General features: G+C 41.8%; 1 protein-coding gene across 1 annotated transcript; it reads right to left on the bottom strand.

The window, feature by feature from the left end:
- Positions 1 to 33: 33 nt before the first annotated feature.
- On the bottom strand, positions 34 to 27,655 carry fkbp16 (FKBP prolyl isomerase 16). Its single transcript, XM_047034383.1, has 8 exons — positions 27,155 to 27,655; positions 26,624 to 26,793; positions 26,234 to 26,322; positions 3,436 to 3,653; positions 2,155 to 2,336; positions 1,902 to 1,979; positions 673 to 810; positions 34 to 549 (listed from the first exon to the last, which is right to left on the bottom strand). The coding sequence occupies exons 1-8, from the start codon at positions 27,621 to 27,623 to the stop codon at positions 463 to 465; spliced, it is 1,431 nt and encodes a 476-aa protein (XP_046890339.1). The 5' UTR covers positions 27,624 to 27,655; the 3' UTR covers positions 34 to 462.

Genomic DNA, 27,655 nt, shown 5'->3' with positions numbered 1-27,655 from the left:
TATCCAACCATTACACCAATCAAGACTCCCAGAAACATTCATAATAAGATCACACACAGAGACACTTTCCTCATGTCACTACATTTCATTTAACAGATAATCCCATTGCCTGTTGTGAACTCACACACAAATTTAGTTATGACCATATGTAAATATGCAAATATTTATATAAACACAAATATTTTATAAAGATGCATTTTTCTTCATTTCCAGTGTGATAGAAATTGCAAAGAGAAGGAAACGGCATACATTTTCAGGTGAAGCGCCATGGTTCTACAAAGTAATTAAACACAATCTGTGGTGCATATGTCAATGCAGAAGCTGAATGTTGGGGTGACCTTTAAGACAGTATTTGTCATAGTTCAATGCACTCTGTCTCATATTCTCCACAGTAGATAGTTCACTTCTATTTAGTATTCATGAGCTGGCCTCGTAGATGATAGCAGTTTTGTAGAGAGGACGTCAGTTCCTTGCAGTCAGAACCACTGACGTCACTAAACTGCCCAAGGCCACCATCAGAGCTCCAAGCAGGAACTTCCATGAAATTCCCTGAAACACCAAGTGTCGCATTTGTCAAAAACAGTCAGATCTTTGTTTCTTTTTTTCTTTTAACTGAATAAAACTCAGTTAGATAAACATTTCACCATCTGTGAAATGTACTCATTGGCTTACAGGTGGTTTCTTTTTAGAGGGAGTCAGAAATGGTGCAATATTTTCTCCAAGCATCTGGGCAGGTTTAGCCTTCCACTTCTGAGAATCATTTCCTCCTGATTGCCTTTTAACTAGTTTTGATAGTTCAACATGGATGGCCTGTGACAGGGAGAAAAAAAAAGACAACTTCAACAATACAGCATCATTGCAAGTTGTACTACAAGAGTTATCCAGCAGATGACAGCCTAAATCAAAGAGGATTCAGAAATGAGGAAGTCAAGCTGTTTATATTTGGGCATGACATTTTCAAACTTTGATCGGTATCCAAATTGTAACTAATGTTGTCTTCTGCTAATACATCTATGCAATAAATACTGTTTAACCTCTTTTATTGTATCTGCCGGTCATATTATTGAAATAAATAAATACACATTTTTAAACTCCATTATTCCATTCCAATTTTAGTTTTGTCTTGACAAGGCACATTTACCCCTGTGGCAATGTGGCAACTCATGTCAAGTTGATCTGAGGTAAATTTTCTTTCAGAATGAGTTTCAAAGCTGAATTTTCAAGACTGTAAGTAGCAGACTTTGGTTTAAATATGAATTTATCATGGTGACATAATGGCATTATTTAGGAATACTGATAAACAGATCATTAATATGGGATAACTTGCTCTGATTTAACTTGGTTTTCAACAAGGATTCAAGTTTGGCTGTATGGCATACTTTTTTGTGTGTGTGTGTGTGTGTGTCATTTGACTCAAGACCAACTCTTAAATGAGTGTAGGATCTGTTAGAGTGCACTACCCATAAGAGCAAGACAGGACAGGTTCCCATTGTAGTGAAGTAACACAATGATCTACAGAAAGTCCTGTCCTGTGTCTAGGCTCTAGTCTGTTTTCATGGCATTGCTGTAGTCAACATTGAATGATCTAATAAAACAACTTAAATCCAAAATGCTTCCACGGTGTTTGTCTTTGGTTTGAACTGAGCAGCTCTGTGAACATTTTCAGCCAGCCAGGGTTTGAAAATGTTGTGAGTAAATACAGGTGAACACGAAGGCAGCCATGATTCACTCGTAAATTAGGCTTCTGGCAGGCTATAAGTCTGAATTGTAATTATTGTGAGAGACTCTTTGTGAAATAACCCTTGATCTGTGTGCAGGGGATGGATTTCACTAACAGGACACAGGGAGGTGCAGGTGATGAGAGAACATACATGCCCTCCAAGTAAGGCTGTATATCTCACCTTGGTGGACGGCTCCAGTTTCAAAGCCTTCTTCAGTGTCTCCATTGCTTCCTGATATTCCCCCTTGTCTGACATAAGCTGCAAGCACAGATCAATACCCTCTAAATATCCCCCTTCATTTGTTTAATAGCAAGAAAACACTTGAATCTATTTAGATTCAAAATACTTTTCAAACTAGTAAAAACAGATTTTAAATCTTGCTGTATTTCTATGAATTGTAGACTTCATTGTATTTTTGCCTCATGTCCCTCACCTTCCCCGTCCTGAAAAGGGCTTTAACGTTGCTTGGGTCGAGGAACAGAACATCCCGACTGGTGTGCAGTGCCTCATCGTACTGCTCCAGTTTCAGCTGGGCAGCTGCCAAGTTGTTGAGACACTTCACCCGGTAGTCCTGCACCTCCTCCTCTTCTTCCACGACTACAGCATTGTCACCGTCTGCAGGGAAACAGGGCCACACAGACTCTTACACCTGGCTCATTGTCACATTGTCATGTATATTTCCTGTCAGCCTGTCTCTGTTGGTATCAGGGGTAAAGTCTATTCACACAAAAGACCTGAGAGGAGGAGAGAATGACTATTTGATGTAGGCACATCTGTCTATTTGTTTACCCCTGTTATAAAATCCACCGTCACCCTCATTGTGGAAGTGTTGACTCTGACACTGAGATGAGAGCCTGAAGTCTGCCTGTTTTGACCCACACCAGAAGTGAGAGTTATTAGTCTCAGATGTGTGAGAGATTGTCATTAACAGATTCATGTTAGGTGGGGATTATGGGCAAGGAGTAGCTATTTAGGGCTTTTCAGAATATCTTTGAAACCGTATATCCCACATGAAGTTCATTGTAATGCCATCATGATGCAAAGATCCAAGTCTGTACGTCTGTGAGCTCAACAGTAAATTACTTTGAGTGAAACAATACTATAAAACAGAGTTCATAGAATTCTAACTGTACTGTCCATCTTAAAACATATTTTAAAACAACAATTGCGCACTTTCATTTGCTTTCTTTCAAATGTGCAAGATTTTGTTGGATTGAATACAGTCCCTGCCTAAGTGCTGTAGTGAATTCAACCATTGCCTCCATCCTCATTGATACATTTCAAAACACCCCATGCTCCTCTCCTCATTGACTAATTTATCTCAAATGATTCTCTTGGGTCCACCCAGCATTTCCAGCAATTAAAGTGATTAAGTACATAGAAAAAAACGTGAAAGTTGATTAGGTTTGTTAATCATAAACCATTTCAGAAAAATTTCTCATGACAGTCACCTCCGCTGAATGTGGCTCTGCATTATAAGGCTGTAATTAGTGCTGTGATGGACTAGCTGAAAGCAAAGAGGAGACTATCATGAAATTTAGCATTGGAAATGTGGAAATGGTCTTTCTGAAGCATGTTATCAAGACGACAAGTGGATGTGTGCACCAATCCTGATGCGTGTGTATGCATGTGTGCTTGTGTGTGTGTATGCATCGCCATCGCCACACGTCTAGGGGAGTATTAGTACTGAATGTTTGTGAAACTACAGGCTTACCCCTGGTGCGTGTGGTGAGCATATCAAGAGCCATGCAGTAGGCCCTTGCAGCCATGCTGTACTCCTCCCTCTGGAAGTGAAAGTTCCCTCGCTCGCGCTTCTGGTTGCCGATTCGGATACGGTCAGGGATGGGAAGAGTCACAGGATCTGGCTTGTCTCTGATGTCCAGGAGCTGCAGCTGGTACAGGAGAGGTGCCCAAGTTGGAATATCAGGCTCCCTGTCAAACAAAAACACACACACTCATCACTGGACAACCTGAAACAACAGGGAAGGATCACCTAATCGCCCTAAAAAACATTTCACTCCATTTCACTTATGAACTTGTGAGATATTCTAATGGCTCTAAACATGCAAGGAATTGAATGCGATGAACCATCCCCTGTGTGTGTCTTATAGAAGGAATGTTTATTTTGTTCAAAATCATCTGGGGTCTCATTTATAAAGCTTGCGTACGCACAAAACGGGGCTGAAAATGTGCGTACGCCACTTTCCACGCACAGGTTGTGATTTATAAAAAAAAAACTTGACGGGAGAATGTGCGGTCCTCCACGCAAACTCTGACCCTCCCGTAGGCCTACGCACATTTTGAAAACAGTTGGAATTGGCGACGCAGATAGTCTCACCATCCATAGTCCACTACAGGAGTGCAGAAGGGGGAGATTCCCCGACTGCATGGAATACAGGATAACGTCACAAATCCTACCTTTAGATAACTGCAGAACACAGTGTAGGTATAACCAAATATATTTCTTCAATACTATGCATATATCATGACATGTCAAAAACTGGAAATACAGTCGTTAGCTACTCCACGTCCTCGTTATCAGTCCAGACTTTAATAGATTAATGTTTATAAAACGCTTTTGTTTTCAAATTGTATCTCGACTTGCGGTATCTGGCAAAGTTGACGCCACTCGCAGTTTTTTTTAATTGGTGATCTACCGGCCACCAAATTTTCGGGCTCCACCAACATGCTAACAGTGTCTGAGAAGATTTCATGCGCTATGATTCACCGTAAAGAACAATCGCATCCCAGGGTCATGATGAGATACTAGATTAGCATTCATGAGGTGCTTTGCATTGACTATTTATGGTTAAAAATGGGCGTGTTCAAGGCGGGGTACACTGCTGATTCACGGACGCACACTTGTAAATCTGTGATTTATAAAGGTAACATTGCGTACTGGTGTGCGTACGCACAGTTTTATAAATCAGAATTTTTGTGTGCATACGCCATTTTAAGCTTTTGGGCGTACGTACACTTTTAGTAAGAATCCTACGCACAGTTTGATAATTGAGACCCCTGGTCCCAGTGAACACATGAATCACAGGGTGCATTATGAGTTACTGTGGGGCACCCCTGATGCCAGGAGTGTGATGGTGTTAAGAGAGAGACGAGACTGTAAGGAAGAAAAATTGCATGTGTGTGAGACATAAAACAAGAGAGAGAAAACAGAAATAGATAAATAATCACACACCAAAACACTCAACCCCAAGAAGCAGAGAGCCAGAACCAGAGCAGAAGATAAACACAGTTGTCATTGCAGGGTCTTCCTTGCTTGTGGTGCAAGGCGATCTCTGTGTGTGGCATGTTAGATCATGAATGATTTAAACTTGCTGCATCAACGACACATTTTATGTCTGTCCAGGAGATTTAGTATACCTCCAGCAGCCTCTGTGAAGCTCTGTCACCAGGTGGGATCAGGTTACCCTTTCACCTATCCTCTCAGAGGACAACATCCGGTCTCATGAGATGAGCAGAAAGCCCAGATGGGCCTGGTAAGGTGAGCTGGATCCTTTAGTTTGGGACTAGAGGAAGTAGGGGCATTCAGAGATACTTATCATTCTAGGTCATAGATGGATACATAGAGAGCACGTTTGTGTAGATGCATTACTATTGTAACACCCATTGAAATTTATTCGGTTTAGTGTGCATTTTGAGCACAGACATGCTGATATAAGTCTGGTTATGGTTCTAAGCAATTGATCATAGATACAGATGTGAAATTAAATAAAAAACGCTGCATTCTCCTACTTATTCCACACACACAAATGGATTAGATGGGAAAAAGGTTGCTGAGCTGATTTTAGATTACAGTGGACAGTGAAAAAGCAATGATACTGAATACTGATACTGATTAACTGAATTTTCTAACCGTAAAATAGTGTTAATTCAGTTTTCCACCCCAGTTTCCGCTTGCTCTAACGTCACTATGTTTCACAATAATGTGAAAGGCTGTGTTTCATAACATGGGGTCATATTAAATAATTGTGTTGGAGGGTTAGAGTATCAATATGTTGATCTACAGGGCTCCCATTGGAGTGAACTAACAGTTGATAGCACCAGGAGATGGTTGACTATGTGTGACAGCAGAGAATAACACAAGGTGGAGGAAACACCAATAAGACTGGTTGTCCGTTGAACCAGAACATTCCCTTCATATATGTGACCTTAATTGCTCTGTACTACAGATTAATTATGTTTTCCTTATCTTTTTCACCACAGACATCGTTATGTAATAAAAACATAACCCTGCCCAGTGGTGTCTGGTCCCAGTATGTTCACACAACAGTAACATTTGCCAGTTCTTGAAAACATTTTTGTCATCAATTTATTTTTTAAAGGGGTCATTGATTGCAGAACCGAATTTACCATGTGACAATTGAATACCGACAGTTTAGTGGGTAAAATGGACATACAGTGAACCCCAAAGTCCATTGACACCTCTTTCCTATGCAAATCTCACAATATTTTTTTTAGCTGTGAACGTTCCACCCTCAATTTGCTCGAACCATTTCACAGAGGACAGTTTTGGACAGTAATGGGGCCCTTACACCAGACTGTAGGCATGTAAACTATTTTAGCTTGCTAACGCAAGAGCGTAGGTAGAATTTGTGATTATTTAGTTTATTGGCAATGGGGCTAATGCCTTATTTCATGTTCCTGACTGTGTTTCATTCGAATAAATAACCCGTACATGTAAATCTACAATTCACGATGCATGTTTGTCCAGATCTTTGTCAGGTTATTTTTGATCTAGCTAACTGAAGCTTAGTTGAATCACCATATAGTTTGGTTGCTAAGCTGTAACGTTCTACCCACCTATGTCGATCCAGTTTACTTCGACAACAGAAGTGGAAACAACTAATGTAATCATTTCAAATGATACCTTGTCAATCTGTTGAAAACAGTGTTGTGTATACAAAATAGATTTATTTGTACGTTTTTATTTCAAGCCTCCACCTTCGTTGTTTCACTGAGTGCTGTTGGTCGTGTTGCATCTTTGCTCCACAGCTTCACTCGTTGTAAACCAACCAATCAGCTTGCAGCTCTTCTATATATTCATGAGCATACCATAAATGGAGAAAACTTAGCGTCTTTCCTGGGAAGATTTCTGAGGATGTATCAGGGGGCATAGAACAGCACCCGGGCCATTTTTAGCCCAACCAATGTTACAACCCTATTCGGAGACCTTAAGGAACAGTGTGAAATACCCAAAAGACCCAGTCAATCACCCCTTTAATGCTGGGATTCCCACTCTCTGCTGCTATCAAAAGTGTGGCACATGCCACAAGACTTTATAAAGGATAAGGTGACACATCAGTCTGCCAAATCTTCTTTACAATTATAACAGCTTTATTCCAACATAATCTAAGTTTTCAAAAATAAATAAATAATGATCTGCAGGACAGGTGACAATAACACTGAATATTTACAGAATTAGGTTCTGTAATATAGTCACACAGAGAGGACTACATAGAGGTGTAAAGTCTCAACAGTGAGTCATTGAAATACAGACCCTCTTACCCTTATTATATTGGAAGTGCCCTTGTTCCATGCTCTTTGAATAGTAATAGTAATACAACCACTTGGTTGATGGATGAGTCATTTTTTATTAATCCGTGCAAGTAGTTGTTTCCCCTTCGCTACTATGATCAGATGCAGCACATCAAAGGAAAACAAGAATGCAGTCACAGACGTTGTATCAAAAACATGTAACTAAATACACATATTAATGCACGCAGGCACACACAAATGTGCATGAGATACACTAACACACTGCACGATCAGTGATTTAAGTAAAATATTCACCTAATAGACCATTTTAATTGGTTTTAATATTCAACAGTTGTAGTAAGTTTTCCTTTTTAAGGTGCTGTTTGCCATATGGCTCCTGGAGTACCTGAATCACTTCTCATTCTTATTTTGAACAATCCATATCCAATCCTTTTAATCCATCCTTTTGTGTCAAATTGACCCCAAACCATGGACAGCAATAAACCTGAAGCAATAACTCATCTCATTCAAACACAAAAAGTGTCATTTAAGTCATGTCAAATGTAATCAGAAAAACACAGCTTGTGGAATTATCTGTAAGGTTTTCAGTGTCAGCCAGTACACCAGTGATTAGCACCATAGCCGTCTACCATGGCATGGAGCTCTGTGAACGAGCCCCCAGGGTCTGATTAGCCCAGAGTAGAAACACAGGCTGGTCAGCAAGACAAACTCATCTACTAGTATATCCTCAGCTCTAGCCTCCTAATGAAATGTGATCTTGGAATCTTGGAACCCTAGCTTGGGTTAACATCCTAAGACTCTGTCTCTAAGGGCAGCATGGTTCACTGCCTCCTATGCTTAGAGACTTCTGCATTTAACCCTGAATAAGTACTCATTTAGTTAAATGTACCCCTTTTATTGGGAGTCCAGAGAAATGGCTACTTACTTCAGATTTGCCGATAATTTTAAGACGTGAGGTGTTAGAACTCATTAGATAAAGTACAATTGTGCAATACAACTGGTTGTGTCTCACCATATAACTCCTAAGAAACATTATAAGCTCAATATTGTGGTGAATTTTGTCATTTATTTTGTTTGTTATTTATAGTGTCATAAGGGAAGTATGCAGAATGTCCCCAGCTACAAGCATGTGAGAATGATTTATGAGTGCAATGTTCAGAACTCGATTTAATTAGTTGTTACTCAAATCAGCTGACTTGGGAGACACACAAATGGTTAGAAATCCAATCAATGGTCGAAGTCTAATCTTATTTTGGTATTCCTTTGTAACAGGGCAAAATGTTGTTGAAACGACATTAATAGGTGTGTGGTTATAAAAAATGAATACCTATTCTCCACCATTCAGAACTGAATACTTGATTAGGCCATTGTGAAGCGGTGGTTAACACAGCTAGAGCACTATTGTAAAGTCACTCAAGATTTGTTAAGGGAATAAGGATTAGCCTAAGGCTAGAAGCTAACAGTAACTCCAATTCTAGTTTCACTCATCACGTAGCGTAGGACTCACCCTGTAGGTCACCCTCTAGCCCTGGGAAGGGTGGGGGTGGAGCCGAGGGAAGAGGATAGTTTAGAGACCCAAGACAAGCACAAGCTGAGACAGCCAGTCTGAAAGCAGTAACTGTCAGAGGCATGAAGGCTACACAGCAAGGGATTCTCATCAGGACAGGGTCTACCTGGTCCATTTACGGAAATGATCATGGGTATGTAGTAGCTCCTGAAACACAGTTACAGTTAAATACTTTACCATTGTGGCTGCAGAATTTATACAGTTCTATTTATACAGTCTTGCACATACCCATGGAATCTACTTCACACAACCGACAATGTCACTGTGTTCCAGTAGTCTACACTAGCTACAATGTAATTGTGTTCTAGCCCTCATATAAAGACAATTTCCCCTTTCTTCCTCATATTACCTCACAGGATACACAAACCTATCACTAATCAGTTCAAGTCGTGCATAGCTGCAATGCAAACTTCTGCCTCACTCTTTAAGATGCTGACTGCAAATTATTTAGTCACATTGTTATCTGTCAGACAGGCACCTTGTGAATGAATGAGGGGAAAATACTTGGCTCTGGCTGATGTCAGACACCTAATTTGATCTTGTCTATCTTGTTGAGAATTTCCAGTAATTACCTAATCATGGTTGCTATGGAGATAACCTCCCTTAGTCATTTATACACACTGCTAATAAACATAGGCTTGTTTACTAAATTAAATGCTAACAACAGAGTAATATTAATACTAAAAGTGTTGGATTTATGATTAGTCTGTTATTTATAATATGGTGATAAACATATCAATTGGATTGGTCGCCGGCGTTTATTTTGGTATGGCTTCTGATCCAGAATAGGATGGACAAAACACAAAAACAAGCTCACAAAGGAGCTTAAGTCTAATCCTGCTCTCAGTGAAACGTCACAGCTGTTTTTTTCCCGTCTCCTGCCTCAGTAGTTCATTTACTGCACACCAACCGACTATTACTGTCCATAATCCAGGAAATGTCTGGCTCTAACTCTGTCAGCCACCTCTCAGTGAGCCACTGTTTTCCTGTGTGTTTACGATACAGTTTGTTTTTATTTGCTCAGCTAGCAAATCCAATGAGGGAGAAAACCAGCAGGGATCAAGGAAAGGTTCTGCCTAATGCCTGGGGGTAAAGCTCTTCAAAAGTCCTCATATAATCTGAAGCAGGCCTCTTCAGACAGTTAAAATGAATCCAGTCTCAGCCTGGGGCCTATCAGCAGTGGTTGTACTAGCTTTTATAGGTAGTTATTTCTGCTGGTCCTCTCACTGAGGCAGAGGGAGGCTAAACCACAACAACATCATGCCCCTTTGGTCTGGGGTTTGAAAAGGACATGGGTGAACTGAAGTCAGTGTGACAACACAGGACTATTTTGAGATATGAAACTGATCTGTGGGTGTGTCTCAAACTAGTGATTAAAACTAAGTGCTGTGATGCAATGTTTTGGTCTTAAAGCCTTGCTGTTATCCCCTGGGTTAGGATTCAGTTCTCTGGTCCTAAAAAGCCCAAATTAATGGTGTACTCTGGTTGTGCTATCATAATGTTTACAGGTTTTCCATTGTGATCCACTAGCTTAGATGTTGTAGATGAGCCACCTTTGATATTTTAAACTGCATCAGAGACAAAGCTCACCAGTGAAAAACTGGGTAAGTGATGGAACAGAAGTTGAACAGCGAAGTCTAAAATGCTGTCGCTGCTTGAACACCACTAGGGAAGATTTGCTGAGGTTGTGGTGTGTTGTGCCTTCACTGCATGTTAGGCAAATAAAACAAATTAAACAGTAGATGTGCAGTATTGAAGCTAAACAGTACATGTAGCATACATTTAATTCTGGAAGGCAACAATCAGTGATTTGGTGGTAGACAGATGCAGTGGTTTGTGTGCTGTTAGGCAGGAGGTTCACTCTCATCCCCAGAGACTGGATGCTTGGTCCAGCAGATTCCTCAGTGAGGTAAATGGCTAAATTAAACAGTACTGACAGCCCTGCTCTATCAGACAAAGTCTAAATGTGTACAGCTTTACATTTTACAGGTTTCAACTTAATCTCCTTAAGCCTAAAAACCAAGAAGCAACAGAGCAGAGGCATTTGAATGTGAAACACTATTACATTATAGTTACATTTCGATGTATTTGCAGTTTCACTATTTGATTTGCAATGATTTCTTATTCTAATGTGGTCTCAATTAATGTGGTCATGAGGTCTCAACTAACAAAATTTAAGTACTACTAATATCAACTAATAATAATTATGAATATAAACATGTTTTGTATTATATTATTACATTCTGTGATGTATTTCATATTTTGGATACTTTAGATGCTGGGGGATGTGAGTGATTAATTGAATGAATGTTAAAGTGATGAATGAAAATATATCTCCATATCATATTAATTAAATTGATCTTAGTTACATATTTCTAAACTATTTATACATTTACATATTTATTACCTCAGATATCAAAATATTGAAACGTTCAGTGCAATTCAATCTTGCATATGTGACATTCTGCAAATGAAATAAATGTCATCAAAATATTATTTATTTTCTTTCAAACTGTGAATCTTCATTGCTGAATAAAAAATAGATAAGAACCACAAAGAAAATGGCGATCAAAGAAATGTCACCATTCCTGGAATATCAGTTTTGTGTATTGACTGCATAACCAGTAGTCAAATGGAGTTGTACCATGGAATCTGCCATGTATGACTAATGAACACCTGAAAATGTTTCATCACAGTTTTATTTGAAAGTTTGAGCAAATTATAAGAATATGCTCCTGAAATGGCTAATTCACATTATGGCAGTGAAGTCAAAATCTCCCAACTAAAACATCTGTTCAGTTAGTTTGGATTCAGTGTTTAGTTAGCTATATATGCACAACCTGGTCCAAACACTGATAAGGCCTGTTCTGTGCCTGTTACCAGCAGGTGCTCTGTGTATCTTGCCGGTCAGCCACTCTGGTGCTGCACACCCACCTGCAGCTTTAATGAGGCAGCTGTATATAGGGTTGTCATGGCGGAGCGCAACACATCTGGACGGTTTAATCTAGCCGTCCTGTTAGCATGGGCCCATGAACCTCCCATCATGCCCCTCCCCCGCACCCCCACCCAACCCCCTCTGACGAGAGTGGCAGAGACACTCGCTAGACTGAGGAGGAAGGACTTGACTTGACCGGTGCCGGCGGCAATGATATGGGGTCACAGTCCTCACAAGGCCTGCTCGGCAGCTGCTGCAGTCAATTAGCAGGGATGTTTGGACCGCTGCACTGATGACCGAAACCACTGAAAGCACTGCCACACTCTATACTGTATCAAATAACTAGAATGAAACAATGAACTGACTGGAAACATGACCAATAACCGGTATGAGGATGTTTGGCATGGATTCATTAACAAACTTCATTTTGCGACCAGTCATTAAAGGTAGTGTGAGGCTGGTGCCGGTCGACAACAGGAGATACATAGAGCACATTTTCAAAGCTGTGTGAACACTGAGTCCTGTGATGGACTGCTGTGCTGATGCAAACGGCAGATGACGGACTGATGACGTTCATTAGAGATGAGTCACCACTCCTCGTCTCCACTGACGGAGCGCCCTCCCCCCATGGCAATATCTCTTTGCCTCTCTCCTGCCTGACTACACTGACACAGACAGACAGTAAGTTCACAGTCCATAGTCTATTCTCTGCACGTATACTCTAGCAGTGGTATGCTTTGCTATGCAACCCTGGCACTGTGTGTGATACATTCAACATGCTAGTTCTTAGATACACACCCAAAGGTCAATGCTAGACAGTCAGAGAGATTATATTTAGCTCTGTGTGTGTGTGTCTGAAGTGTGATTGTATGTGTGTGTGGCGCCGACATGCTCCTCCTCTCGTTCTAACAACAGCTGGCCTTCCACTTTCCCATCTGCTTCCATTATGGCTGGTGTGACAAACAGAAAAAGTCATATACTGTGGTTGTGTTTATGAGTCGCCCAGCAACTGCGTTGTGGCTATCACAAAAGGTCAGGATGAGGTTAGATTGTCTGAGGGTTAGATTCTCGATTATTTGATAACCTTGCCTCCAATCCTGGGAGCATAGTAAGAGCTAAGCTGTGTGGACTTGGAGAGGAGCAGGGTGGCCCCAATACTGATCGTGCCTCAGAAACACCTCCTGTGCGTGGAGAATAACAGTCTGGATTGAAAGCAGCTATGAATACACACACATGGGAAAACCAGGTCTCCTGTTACAGACTAGAGCTTTTTAAAAGTCTCCATGGATTTCACTCCATGTATTTCACCAGAATGGCTGGTTAGTGTTCAGAATACATTCTGTCAGAAGGAAGATCAGTGTATGGCTATGATTACTTAATTTGCCAGTTTTACTAGGCAAGTAGTGTCTGGCATTCTTGAGATTCAGTAGATTGCAAATATATGGGGTGGAAAAAAGAGATTCAGATTGCAATTTAGACCATACAGGGTGTACCACAAGATCCAACATCTCCCCGGTAACCGAAGCACGTCTGGGACCATGACAAACAATCTTGTCCCATCTTGTCCGGAAAGAACTCCAGGTTTCTGTAAAAGGTTCTGGTTTGATCCTGGAGCCTTGTGTGTTCCTCCATTCTCTGCCATGCTCTACTAATCCCCCTTTCTTTAATTGGCTTTCTGCTGTGCACAGCAGGCGTGGAGGCCGTGAGGCTGTGTGTGACCGAGGTGAAAGAGGAGTAGACGGAAGCAGGTAGGATTGATTAGAGCTGGAGTGTCAGCTCATGTGGGCTCCACTGTCTGTCCCTACAGTCTGCATGTCATGGTCTGAATGCTGCGCCACAACGTGGCCCCTTGTGGAGGAAGCATGGTGTCTCTGTGAGGACAATGGATCCATAGGGAGCTGCTGATGACCTACATCGGAAAGGTCCCTTCTTTTCTTTCAGCCTTGGTACAAACAACTTTGTTGTGATTCATTGAACAGTCCATCACAGATAAGCAAAGCACAAAGTAGCAAACTGGGATATTCAGAGCAGGGCCGGCCCAAGACTTTACGGGGCCTTAAGCAGAATTGATTTGGGGGCCCCTTGGCCATGTTAATATATATATATTTTAAAAAACATTAAACTGTAATTTAATGTGCTCTTGGGGTCCCTGTGGTGGCCACGGGGGCCTTAAGCAGTCGCTTAGTTTGCTTATGTCTTGGGCCGGCCCTGATTGAGAGGAGGGGAAAGCTGAGTGAAGAGGGTGGGTTAGTACACTCACATGCCTGACAGGATCTCCTGAAGTATATGTTTACCTGGACCCCATCCAAACCAGAGTAATGTTTAAAATGCATTTGGGCAATGGATACATGGTAGTAAGGATTTGCTGTAGTATAACTACTCATTATACCATGGTCTGGGTGAATACTCGATTCTGATTGGCTGCAGGGGTGTCCATTATCGGGTGATAACAAACACCTAAAAACAGTCTTTTCACCGTTCTAAATTGTTCCGCTGGCTGCACAGGAGCCTGTACAAAGTATCCGAAATAAGTAAACATAACAACAGGGACGGAGTCAAAGCCTCCATTTACAATTTCGAAAGACTTAAACAAGCTAACTTGTATTTACAACAATGAGTGACTTCAATATTTATTTTAACCTATTTGAAAAATGTCACTTTTCTGAATGTAGTGTGTCAGTGTCACGTAACCGCTCATCTCACATCCCATTCGCTATTCACCTCGCTAGTCAATCTACTGCAGAAAGGCTGCGGGCAACACGACAGTAGCAGCAACTCTACATATGGCCGATTATTTTCTTCTTAAAAATCTAGATTTTATTTGGGGACAATGACATGGCTCGATAGCTGGCTAGTATTGTTGTTAAACATACTGTCAAATTATAATCACTGTTTGGAGAAAATGTCAACTTTGATGCGGTCATCCTATGGAGCTAGAAAGCTGACAAAAGTATCTGAATTTGAATATGAAAGATCTGAAATGTTTGTGTGTCGAATTTCATAAAACTGAAATATTTTGCTGTTGAATAAATAATATCTGAATTATTTGTATGCCAAATTTAATTAAACTGAATTATTTTGATCAAAAAATACACATTTCTAAAATTCAGATTGCAGGAATTCTGATTCTTGAAATTCAGATTGCAGGAATTCAGATTCTTGAAATTCAGATTGCTGAAATTCAGATTACGGAAATTCACGCCACACCTTGTATATCTCACGCTGAAAAGGCAACGCCAAACAAGTAGCCAAGCTAACGTTGTAAACATTAACGGACGACGCGCAGGTTAACCGAGTGAAGCAACATTGACGCGCAAACAGCCGTGCATGGCCGCGGGAACTAGGGGTGCTGAGGGTGCTGCAGCCCCCCCTGACATCACGAGAATTTAAAATGATATGACTTAAAAATCCACCACCGTGGCACAGCTCCGCAGTAGCGGACTGGCAATCGGGAGCACCGGGAGAAGAATAACTATGGAAAACCAGGGTAAGAAATGTAGGGTGGGGCTGAAAAATTAAGAGACAAAGAAATCACCTTTACTAGACAAGGTTTTACCAATTGAAAAACGGCTGTTTATTTTACATGAAGCTCAACTATTTTGCGCTCAAATAAAGGCCAAATAATTTTCGGCTCGGGCGCTATGCGCGCTCGCTTTAAGGATTTAACTCCATAACTTACATCACATTGAACACTGACTATGCTTGCATTAGCAGGGCAGCTGTGGTGGCGTATAGGGCCAGTTCTGGTGGGCCGGTCTGGTTCAAAGTCCAGGGCCAATTTTTATTCCCAGTTCCTACCTGCCGCCCCGCAACATTAAGCCCCCGCCAGCACCCCCCTGATAAAATATGTTCCCGCGGCTATGCAGCCGTGTAAACTCGCCTTTGGGGGGAGTGAAGCTCGCAAAAGCTCGCCCGGGGGGGGCTACCAAATCTCACGCCAAGGTTTTTGGAAAATTTGGCAGCCCTGGATATATCCTGTTAAACATACATAAATACTATGTCCGATCTCTCAGACAGTGAATATTTCACTTTCCATAACCGATCTAAAATGTCACTTAGAAAATGAACGTTGGCCAAAATTGGCTATTGCCAATACAGTAGCTAGCTAGTGTGACTTGATTCAACTTGGATTTTCTGTGTGGGTATTATAATTAAGAGACACAATTGAAGTTCATGATTTTATATCAGGCTGGATGTTGATGCCATCAAGCTCTTCAAAGAACTCCAACACAGAAAAGAGAACAACGGAACATAAATATATAGGCTATAGACAAGTTCATGAGCCGTTTCCGCTCTACTTCCTGAACTGCTCCCCTATATACAATCCACTTCCGTTTTGGCGGGCTGGGTTTGTTTTGCTAGCTAGCTCCGTTGTGCCGATAAAGCACTGATACAAGCCCCCACCCCTCGCCCCTCGGCTTGAAGCAACGGCCCCGGTGGATGTAGGTGGTATTGCATGTACGGTTAGGTTTCCGACTCTTCCGGTCGTTTTTATTCTATTAACTCCATTCAACATTTACAAAACTATCTCCCCCAATAATGTTTGTTTGATTCTCGAACCTGGCTTATACTATTAGATTTTTCATAGAATAATTGTTCCCGATTTTTGCTAAGTTTTAAACAAATCCGAAATGGGTAAACTAGCAACCCATTTATTTGCTTAGTCAATGAAAGTTGCCTGCAAATGTGCTGGCGGATACTAACAGGGCACGAGCACAAAAGTTCACATTGGCCGATAGCCGATTTACATGAGCTCTGGGAGCTAGGGAAAAAAAGAGCCACTGTTTAAAGCTAGGCAGGAAGACACGGAAGTGGAAAGATGGCAGCGTCCAGTCTCGCGATCTCGCTTGCCTCACTGCGCCACTGAGCACTTTTCATAGAAATGAATGGGGACGCCATTTTGGAAGACAAAAGTAGCCTACTCTAGTTATATTAACTCTACGCACTGATATCACAGTGACAAAGAGGATATCAAATTTACAACATGAAGAAAAGTGGTTCGGGAACGACGTGTGCGGTAGTTGGTTGCAAACACTCAAGAAAGCACCTGAACGAGTGGTTAGATAGAGTGCTACGATCAGTTTTAAAACCTAGAATCGCCTCTAGAATCGCCGCTTTAGCCTGTTACAGTTAGGCTATACTACAGTATTGTTTGTAGGCTATTCACATTTTGTTGGTGTTCCTTTGTCCTATTGTTGCAGTGGATTTAATAATTATACATAGATATGTGGATATAATAATTCAAATCTTTCAAAGTGCCAATACACACATCTATATAAGCCCGGCATGAGGTGTGTAGCCAACCGGTGCTTGTTTAAAGCAGTCATAACCGGGTTCATAGGAAGAATAGATACGTAGGCACTTCAGGCAGTGACAAGCCACATAAATAAGGATAACAGTGTACTGCCTGTCTTGTCCTTCTGAAGTTGTTAAATTGAATAGGCTGAACATCAACATGTAATATCAAGTATAGCCTATAAATTCCAAACAAATTAGCGTTAGCTTTCAATTTTACGTATGCCTAGTCTACTTGTACCGTGTCCTGCCAATAAATAAAGAACATTATGCTACATGTTTTGCCAGGATAACTGGCGAGACCATTGAATGTTCATGATGTTCCTGTGTGTTTATTCCTTTGACTGGGTACAGCAACGCGATCAGTCAACCGACTATAAATGTTTTTAATGTCGGGCTACTAATTTATTGAACAATTTCTGTCTGATACGTGTGGCATCCTTTAGCCAAATAATTAGCCTACATTTTGCTGAGAGATAGAAGAGCTAGACAACAAATGTTCTAATGAATCACCGACTAAAGTCATCTTCTGACATTGCCTTTGCTCCATGTTAAAAGCTCCAAAATGATGGACTGGCAAAAGCTTTATAACTATAAATTTACTCTAAAATGTACTTTTAAGTATGGCGACGACGTTGGCAACTTATCCAGTAGTGAATGTCGAACGACAAGTATGTCAAAGTAGTAGAACCGTGATCCCAAGCTAGCATCGACATAGCTGTGTTTACACTGGCAGACGCTGTGCAAACCACTTCCGGCGGAAATAAAGTGCATATTTGTAGAGTTATGGCAGCCCCCTAGTTTTGACGCGTAAACTTGTCTATAGCTTTGCCAGTTCTTCCTTGGACTCCGCCACCCTCCGACTCTGTCTCGACTCACTTGGTAACAGTAACTGCCGATTTTGGCAGAGGAGAAGACACAAGTTTTTAAAAGTTTCACAAGCACTTGCTCCATACTCTTCCTCCAACGAGCAACTCTTAGCTTTTGTTCTGAGGTAAAATTCGGTCAGAGAATGTCTAGATTGGTCGTTCTGAAATCGTCTACTTTTCCCTGTGAAAGCAAGTTGTTTCACCTTTGACCTAGTTCAGACAAAATCTGAATTCCCGCAATCTGAATCTCAGCAATCTGATTTTCCAGAATCTGAGTTCACGCAACCTGAATTTCAAGATTCTGAATTCACGCAAACTGAATTTTAGAAATTTGTATTTCTGGATCAAAATAATTCAGTTTTGTTAAATTCGACATTCAAAAATTCAGATATTATATATTCAACAGTAAAATATTTCAATTCTATGAAATTCGACATACAAATATTTCAGATCTTACACATTCAAATTCAGATACTTTTGTCAGCTTTCTAGCTCCATAGTAATCTCACATCCGTTTGCTATTCAACTCGCTCCATAGGCTGCAGCTGTAGGCTACTGTAGCCTAGTAGTTACTAGTAGCCTATACGGCTGATACTTTCGTGAAAATCTTAATATTGATTTTGGGAACGAGACAAGGCTGGTTAGCTAGCAAATCTCCTTGTCAAACATACTGTCAAATTATATTTACAGTTTGTCAACCGTACACAATGTTATTGCCTTTTAATCCTGCTAGCATAACATTAGCTTTTGGGCTAATAGGTCGGCCAAAGGAAAGCCAGTGTTGGTTCTATGAGCTGAGCGGACTAGAAATATCAGAGTGTTGGCTAACGTTGAAAAACATCAGATTTCTTTTGCAAAACGCCTTAACACATAAATTAATGAATGTTTGTAAAAAAAAAATGTTGGCAATCAACCATGCTATAAGCGGGATAATGCCCTTCGATGTGTCCAATATCACCTGATAATGGACTTTGCGGAAGCAACCGTCCGACGCGCACGCCTCTGCATCGTCCATTACCGAGTAATATTGGACACCTCGTCGGGCATTATCCCTTACGTATCCCACTGCTCAAGAGCGCCCGGTCCCAACGCCAGCTCTTCCGCTGTCTGGCCCCCCAATGGTGGAAACAACTCCCCACCTCCATCAGGGATACTGACTGTCTCTCCACCTTCAAGAAAAGGCTCAAGACGCACTTGTTCCGGGAGTACAACGGCACTTAGGAATGATTGGCTGGACCGGATGTTAGTATCCCCCAGGATCACAATGACCAGAGAATGTCTAATAAAGAGCATAGAGTTAATATAACTAGAGTAAGCTACTTTTGTCTTCCAAGATGGCGTCCCCATTCATTTCTATGAAAAGTGCTCAGTGGCGCAGATCGCGAGACTGGACGCGGCAATCTTTCCACTTCCGTGTCTTCCTGTCTAACTTTAAACAGTGGCTCTGTTTTTCCCTAGCTCCGAGAGCTCATGTAAATCAGCTATCGGCAAATGTGAACTTTTGTGCTCGTGCCCTGTTAGTATCCACCAGCACATTTGCAGGCAACTTTCATTGACTAAGCAAATAAATGGGTTGCTAGTTTACCCATTTCGGATTGGTTTCAAACTTGGCAAAAATAGGGAACAATTATTCTATGAAAAAGCTAGTAGTATGAGCCAGGTTCGAGAATCAAACAAAAATTATTGGGGGAGATAGTTTTGTAAATGTTGAATGGAGTTAATAGAATAAAAACGACCGGAAGAGTCGGAAACCCAACCGTACATGCAATACCACCTACATCCACCGGGGCCGTTGCTTCACGGCGAGGGGTGGGGGCTTGATAAAGAGAAAACTTCCACTCTCGGGAAACTTCCGGGTTCTGAACTGGTTGCAGTTCCACTCAAGTTTCATATGAGGGCGCTAACGGTCGAGTGCAGAATGAATGGAGGTCTATGGAGCTATACCCCTCAAAATCCACTTTTCTCAGGATATAATTTTTTGTCTAGTAATTTGAATTCTGAAATCGAAAGGGGAGGCAAAATAAATACACACCGCGGGGTGTTGGATTTTTTAAAGTCGCCTTTCTGTTCTAAAAAAACCTTTGAAAATGGCATTGACGTCATACACAACGTACAACCAGAGCTACTACTTGACGGCAAGCTCTGGTTACTTCCACTTTTCTCTCGAGGCATCGACAACACAGCTGACAGGTTAGGCTCTCCCTGTCAATACACATGCTAGAAATAGTTTTGGCTTGCTAATGTTGTTGCTAATGTTGCTAATGCTCTGACATTCTGGTTCTGCTTCGGATGCCATCAAGCGGGATCTCTGGTCGTAGTCAGTCCTTCACTAACCAATCAGCATTCGTTAGCAGAATGCTAGCGTGTTATGGGCCACAACGACTTACCATGTAAGAAATCGAAAGGATATAAGTACTCGTTCATTCAACTTTTGACTTGTAATCTATGTTGAACATGCAAAAACTACAATCAAATCTGAGATTCATCAACAACAATCAGGCGAAAGAGACAAATTTAGCCGATTAGCTCCATAGACTCCCATTCATTTTGCACTCGACCACGATCACTCCCAGTGGAACTCTGGTGGAACTGCAACAAAATTCGGTACAATGGGGCTTAATAGGGAGTGGGCAGGCTCTCCTTAAACAGGCTCTGACAATGACTCTTATTGAGAGTCTTGTTGGTTTGTTGTAACTGTCTTAAAATGATTATACCTGCTGTGAAATATATTATTGTTGCTTGCTTTCTCCACAGGAACACTCTTGCATTGTTCAGGTTCTCAATGTTTAATTGACACTCGTCTAACTACATGCTATTATTGTTCTTCCCTTTGGAACTTCTTTGGTTTCACAATGTATGCTTCATGTTTGGCTACCCGCACTGTTTACATTAAGTCATTTAGCAGGCACTCTTATCCAGAGCGACTTACAGTACAGGTACATTCCCGCCGAGGCAAGTAGGATGAAGTGCCTTGCCCAAGGGTGAAGTGCCTTGCCCAAGGACATATCATTTTGCGCATCCGGGAATCAAACCGCCAACCTTCGGATTACTAGCCTGATTCCCCAACCGCTCAGCCACCTGACTCCGCAGGGGCTATCTCGTTGTTATGATCAGTGACCTATGCACTTTTGTAAAACTCTCTCTTGGAAGTCGCTTTTGATAAAAGCGTCTGCTAAATGCATACATGTAAATGTAATTACAAAGCATTTAACTCATTATTTTTATGTACACAGATGTCTACATCATGTGAGCTACATTTAAATCCATCTCCTTGAAAGTACACTAAGTATTTACTTTGATACTCACTTTACTGAGAATATACCGCAATACTCTTTTTACAACACACAGAGGTCTAATTACATACAAAGCTTCACTCTGGGTGATTCATTGCTCCTGTAAAAATCTTCTGACTGCTAACTTTCCAAAAATAAAAAGCAGAAGTCGACGAGTTGAAGCCAGGATCATATTACAGAAAAGCCTGTGTTGATTGGAGAGATAAGCAGAGCTTGCTGGCAGTGAGGGATGAAGGTAAACATCCAAAGATTAGATGAAGCACATGCACAGGTCAACTACACAGCCTGAACACTGCTGAATATAACCATGGTTAAGCAAGACTACATAAGCACTTTTAAACATCTCACAGATGTGTGTTTGGGTCACAGCTGCTAACTGATAGGACTGAGTCACTGCTGACCTGAAGGCTATGAATGCTGCCTGAAAATCAGTAGATTTTTTCTGATGTGTTCTATAATTGTTTGTGCTTTCTGGCAGACGTCTGATTCATGAGGGCTGGGTGGGGCTTCTAGACAGTTGTCGCCAGAATACCAGGAAAACGAAACAGTCCAAAACTTACACCTTCTTCAAGTCACGTGATTCAACTGAGTTCAACTAAAGGTTTGCTGAAGTGTAAGCACAAGTAAAACCTTCAGCAAAACCCCAGTGACACGTGAGAAAAGTCCTTACCTACTCCTTACTACAGGTCATTACTCCTAAAAGCCATCTATTATCTCGTTACTGTATGTGGAACTGTCACAAGTGATTATGTCTCATCCTGTGGAGGATGTTTGGTTGAAGGATATTGTTCATATTGATCCTGCATCCAGGTCTCCTCAGTGGTCTCCAATACTTTTGACCTGGATGTTTCTGTTCTGGATATGACTGAGAGAAGGTCATTTCACACAGATTGAGAGCCCTACCACACACGCATCCCACTCACTCACTGTGACTCACACACACTCCTTGAACGCTGACTCATGCTAACACATACATTACACACATGCACACACACATTCACTCGCACATGTACACACACACACTACAGTCCTGGTGTAGATTCCAAATCACAATCGGACCTGCAAAAAGCAGAAGCACTGTGCGTCATCATATTCCCATGAAGTTCTGGTCTTCCTCAAATGTAGTTCGGCCTCCAATGTGTTGATTCACAAGTCAATGTCAACACTCACAATGCTGTACTATTACTCATCCTCACATATCTCATTCATCACATATGAGAGTTCACACCCTAGAGTACCCGGAAAGAGTACCGATGTTTGGTTTGTGACTGTCTATTCTCATGGTTCTCTGCTTTAGGAATGGCACTGTAATGTTAAATAGCCACATTCTCTGTTCAGTATGGGTGTGTGACTGAAGCAGCAGATACTCTAACAATTACAAGTCTGTTCAACTGTCTACACTAAGGTACCCCTCAAGCACATTCTCTAGGAAGTTGAAAGGTGCTGCTGGCTCCTTACCCAGTATTTACAGTGCAGTGAGCACTCTGAGTAAACACAGAAAGTTCCACAGAATTTGGACCTAACTTCATTGTTAACAAGTTGGGCATTCAATGTGTGAGAGAAATGTTTAGAAAGCTAACAAACTTATCAATGTAAAGCAACCTTTTTTATAGTTAATATTGTTCGACTTACATAACATGAAATCAATACAGTCAATCACTACAGTCTATATGTAAGAAAGATTCTTGCCCTTCCAGATGACCCTGCCTGGCCAGTGAGATGTGTTGTCATTTCAGGCTTGAATACTCACTAGGCACAGTTCAGCTGGGGGTGATGCGTGAGAGACTACCCCTCCCCCTGTCAAACATGTTTGCTTTTCACAACTGTGAAATCTGATTGTGATGGCAAGTTGCCGATCTCATGTCATGAATATAGCTATTCAAATGTAATAACTAATGGTTGGGGTTATCACTGTGTCTGAGTGTTGAAAATGTAAACAGTATTAATCAACATGTGATTCTCATGTTACGCTTCAGTTGCAGGTTGGCTCCAGGTTTCCTTTTGCCTCAGGGCTAGATAGTAATTGTCTTGGTGATGGTTCATAAACACAGCAGCAAACTCCTAAGCACGCTCTACTGGTATAACTATCTCTGCCAAGAATATCATTTCAGCAAAAAAACTTAATACTAATGTGCCAATGGCACTGTTATGCCACTTTCTTTTGGAATCTACCGTCTTGAAAATAAAGCATTGTAACTAACTACATATAACTCAATGGCATTGAAAAGGTTGTAGATAGCGTGGGTTAAACAGGAAGGTTGTCAAACGTTACCTCACCCAGGCAAAAGCACAACAGCTGTCAGAGACATGTGTTTATGTTGTTGAGTTTGAGTTTGTAAGTAAGGGAGAGAGCTAGACTCCTCAGTCTCCCATTGGCTTTCATGAAGTTGCCATCAGAGCAGAGCAGAGAGACACATTTGGACTCCAGTCGTTTCTGATTAGGTTCTGTTGACTGACGGGATCCAGTCTGGGCCCTTTCCCAGAAATACTTTGACCCCATTCCAGAAGGACACAAGTCTGGGGGCACAATGACTGTGTCAGAGACAGAAAGGTTGAAGGAGGCTTCTCGTTACTGCATTGCTGCATGACTCATTGGCACCCAATCTGGCAGCTCAAACATCACGGTTCTTATACTTGATTTACACCAAATCATCTCATCAGCCTGTCTGCCACGATCAGTCAGGTAAAAGGTTGCTGGCGAAGGACTTTTACAGGGTTTTAATTGACCATGTCCTGAAAACCAACATGGCTCCTGTCCCATCCAGTATGTTAGGGTATGATGTACCAGTAGCAATCACACACTGTGTGCATACCATCCCAGTAAAATACTCTGTACAGATAAATAGCTTTGAAGAGCCCTTACCTGACATGGTAGCACTGTCTCCAACAGGCACCCGACAGTGTCTAATCAATATATTGACAGAGAATGGGAAGACTAATGGTGTTTTCCCTCCCTGTCTTTCTGTCATTTTACAGCTCAGAGACACTGTGACTTACCCATTCCTCTAGAAAATCGAACCAAAGAGCCAGTGCTACACAATATTTTTCAAACATTTTCTAAGAGGGACACTGCTACAGCGGCAATTTATTTACCTTATTTGTAACATAGCTCTTCCTGTCCTTCAACTTCTTCTACCTGGATTAATTCATCTTTTTTACCTATTTGTATACCAACAAATCTGCCTCATTATGAGAAGAATCATCCATCCATAAATCTCTGTCTTTCAACATCAAATTCATCGTCTCTCTCTAATAATGGCAGGAATCTGTGTGTGTGTGTGTGTACAAATTAGAATGGGTTTAGTTTCCCATGATCAGCTCAAGAACCGGGCACTTTGCAAAGTTCATATTCGGCATGTGTCCTCTTTATATTCCAATGGAGTGCGGTTCCGTGATTGGGATTGTTTGGATAAGCATTTCAACATAAACTAATGAAAAAATACTTATAATTAGCCTCCAGTTTGGCTTGCTCTGTTCGCGTCCCAGCCCCTTAACTCTGATTGGTCCTCTGTTCTGCAATGAGTTTCCTATGAATATCTCGAGAGCCGGGCTAAGTTAATATTTTGCAGGTGTCCTGTGCATAGTTCATATTTGGCGGTGTTGAACTAATGCGATTAACAAAGGCATTTGCAATTAAATGAAACTAAGCGTCATAAGGAAAATAGAGAAATTGCAAATGTATGTAGCGTTGTATGTTGAATTAGGCTTACAATTATGACAACTGGCTCAACCATTTCAATTGTGATCTGAGAAATATAGGTACCAAAGCCACTGAGTCATCACCAGCTGCATCAGGGACACTGCGCTATCTATCTATAATTCCAGGAATCTGTGAGTGTGTGCCACCATTTTATCATTTTATCACGGGCACTATGCACTGTAGAAGTATACTATAAGGAATCTGTATTTGTGTGTTACACTGACATTTTAATCACTGACTGCATCACAGGCACTGTGCACTAGTCTAATCAATTCTACAGACAAAATATCTACAGCAGCCTCAGACTTTTTATCTATGTGGCAATGAAAGGGAACTAAGAACTCTGTCACAACACTTCAGGAGTCTGGCAAGATGCCAAGGATGTCTATCGTGAGGCTAAGGACTTAATTTGACCACACTGTACACAACCTTAATCAGGAACATCCAAACAATCATTAACCAAGCTCCTGCCTGTCTCCTGTTCCGTTGCTCTGCTCTCTCTGCGAAAGACACATTTCACAGCCTCTCTAGACCCATTTCTAGAGCTCCAGAAACTCAATACAAACAAGACCTCACACAGGGACCACACATGGGAGAGGCCAAGATGAACACGCACTCCATCCATGCCAGGCCCTGGAAGAGCACAGGGGACCACACAGGGACCCGACATGCACAAAGCAGGGACACTGTTGCTACTGGACAGTAAACCATTCCTGAATATAAACCCTGACACTGGGAGTTTTTTTTCCCTTGTTTACAACAGCATACGTTCAGATTATGTGACCTCGCCATTGAAGTTAACCACAATGATCCGTGGTTTGCTGACATCATTAAGATATATCTGAAAACCAATCTCACTTTGTTCTCATTAGATGCAAGTAGTTCTGTGATTTCGAGTAAGCCTGACAGGTATCACTACACACAAGTCTTCTATAATGGCAGAGCCTCATTATTGCAGGCTAGGTTTTAGAGGCAGGCCAGTGGCTGTAACTTGAGTGGGGTCCTCCCTCAGGAAGGCTAGCAGGGTCGAGGCCTCTGGCCATTTATGAATGCTGTTTGGGAGGATGGCCATCTGCTCCTCTTTATGGTTCATTAGCTAGGCACAGGCAGGCTGCCCTCACATCAACAGGTACAATAAGGCCAGGCTCCTCATTGGGATCAGAAATGTCACATTACTATTGACAGATGATGATAAATGGTTAAATCTGTGTTTCAATTTTACACTACAAACCAAGAGGCAGTTGTTTGTCTTCCTGCATAGGTCACTTGCTAATCTGGTGCACTGGAAAGGTTTGTTGTCATGCTGTTGTGGAGAACAGCCTTGTTTCCAATGTCTTACCTTCCAAGAAGTCCATAGGCGTACTGAGAATCTGCCAGCAGCAGTGCAATCTCCCCTCTCTGCATGGATATGGAACACTCCTCCAGGGCCTAGGGGTGACAAAGCACTGGGTCATGTGGCTGTTGCTCAGTCTTTTGATTAGGTTTTAACCAGACATGGTTTTCATTGATTACTATGCTATTCTAGCTGTCAATAATCAGTGCAGTGTTCTATGAAATAGTTTGCTGACACTGCCACTGAAGTTTTTCATCCTATTCAATAATTAGCCTATGACTTAATCAAGAATGATTGATAAAATATGAATGCTTAATAGGATCATTTGATTACACCATGGGGGTGTTCCTGCCTAGATGAACCTGCCTTTGATCTGTATTGAAATAATGTTTCTACCTGGTTGACATCTCCCTCTCCTATGATGAAGACCAGCTTGCTGTCCTTCTCCACCATAGTCCTGTCTTCCAGCACGCCCTGCATTTTGACAGTGACCTCATGACCCCAGTCGGGGTGAGGGGCCTGCTTGGGGGCAGACTGCAGCACCTTCTTCCTCAACAGCCGGTCATCTGGGAAAGGGAGGGCCGGTCGAGGGGGGTCAGGAAGGGGAATGGGGGTTAATCTGCTTGCTGTTCATCAACAGGCGCTCAAAGCTGAGGTTGCTACGAGGAGACGGCACAACATGCGTTATTAAGCCAGGTGGCCACGCTCAGAAGCTGTCACATGCTGTTGTTTGTTAAAACAGCTTATTAAGCTTTGAGAATGTATTCACTTCTTTTAGGCATGGCGGAAGAAGATGTCATGTGTTCAGATCTTTGTCTTTTGGTAAATAAATACATTCGCAAATATTGCAAAACTAAACAGTTTCCTTAAGAAGTCACTAAGTGAATTACATATGTGCTACACAGTACATGAAGCGTGTAGACATACCTGTGATATCTTCCCAGTCCTCTGCCATGAACAGCTCCTCAAAGCTGGAGGACGTCCACTGTTCCAGCTCATAGTCTGGAAAAAAACTCTCCTCTAAGGTTGCCCTCTCCTCCACCATCTCTGCTTCAGCCGGTTCCAGAAACCGGACTGTCTTCCCAAAACTGTTTGTCTTCCTGAGCTTCCTCTCATGCTCACGTCTGGTATCTTCACTTCTCTCCTCAGGATTGGAGAGTGGTGTTATTGTCGTGACCTTGCCCTCTAGTCCTTGGCTGTCTGTTTGGACCTCCTCAAATCCGGAAGGATGTTTGTCTTCTTGTCGAGGATGGGACAGCTCCTTCTCACGCTGGTTGTCATTGTCTTCAGGTCCAGAGCAATCCTCCTCCTTCAACCCTGGCTCCACCACATGCTCTGTGGGCTCTCTAGGACTCGGCTCTGGTTCCATGTCACTGGAGGGAGCCACTGACACCATGGGTGGAATCTTCCCAGAGGGATGATCCTCCA

Source organism: Hypomesus transpacificus, chromosome 14 (assembly GCF_021917145.1).
Source record: "Hypomesus transpacificus isolate Combined female chromosome 14, fHypTra1, whole genome shotgun sequence".
Lineage (NCBI taxonomy): Eukaryota > Metazoa > Chordata > Actinopteri > Osmeriformes > Osmeridae > Hypomesus > Hypomesus transpacificus.
Note: the sequence above shows the minus strand (reverse complement) of the source record. Positions and strands in the feature narration are given on the sequence as shown.

Bases quoted from the DNA above. Each gene is read 5' to 3' on its own strand.
- fkbp16 (XM_047034383.1), bottom strand. From the start codon at position 27,623: ATGGTGTCAGTGGCTCCCTCCAGTGACATGGAACCAGAGCCGAGTCCT. The intron at 1,980-2,154 runs GTGAGGGACATG...CTGTGCTTGCAG, and splicing joins CCCTTTTCAGGACGGGGAAG to CTTATGTCAGACAAGGGGGA. The intron at 811-1,901 runs GTGAGATATACA...TCCCTGTCACAG, and splicing joins AACTGGAGCCGTCCACCAAG to GCCATCCATGTTGAACTATC.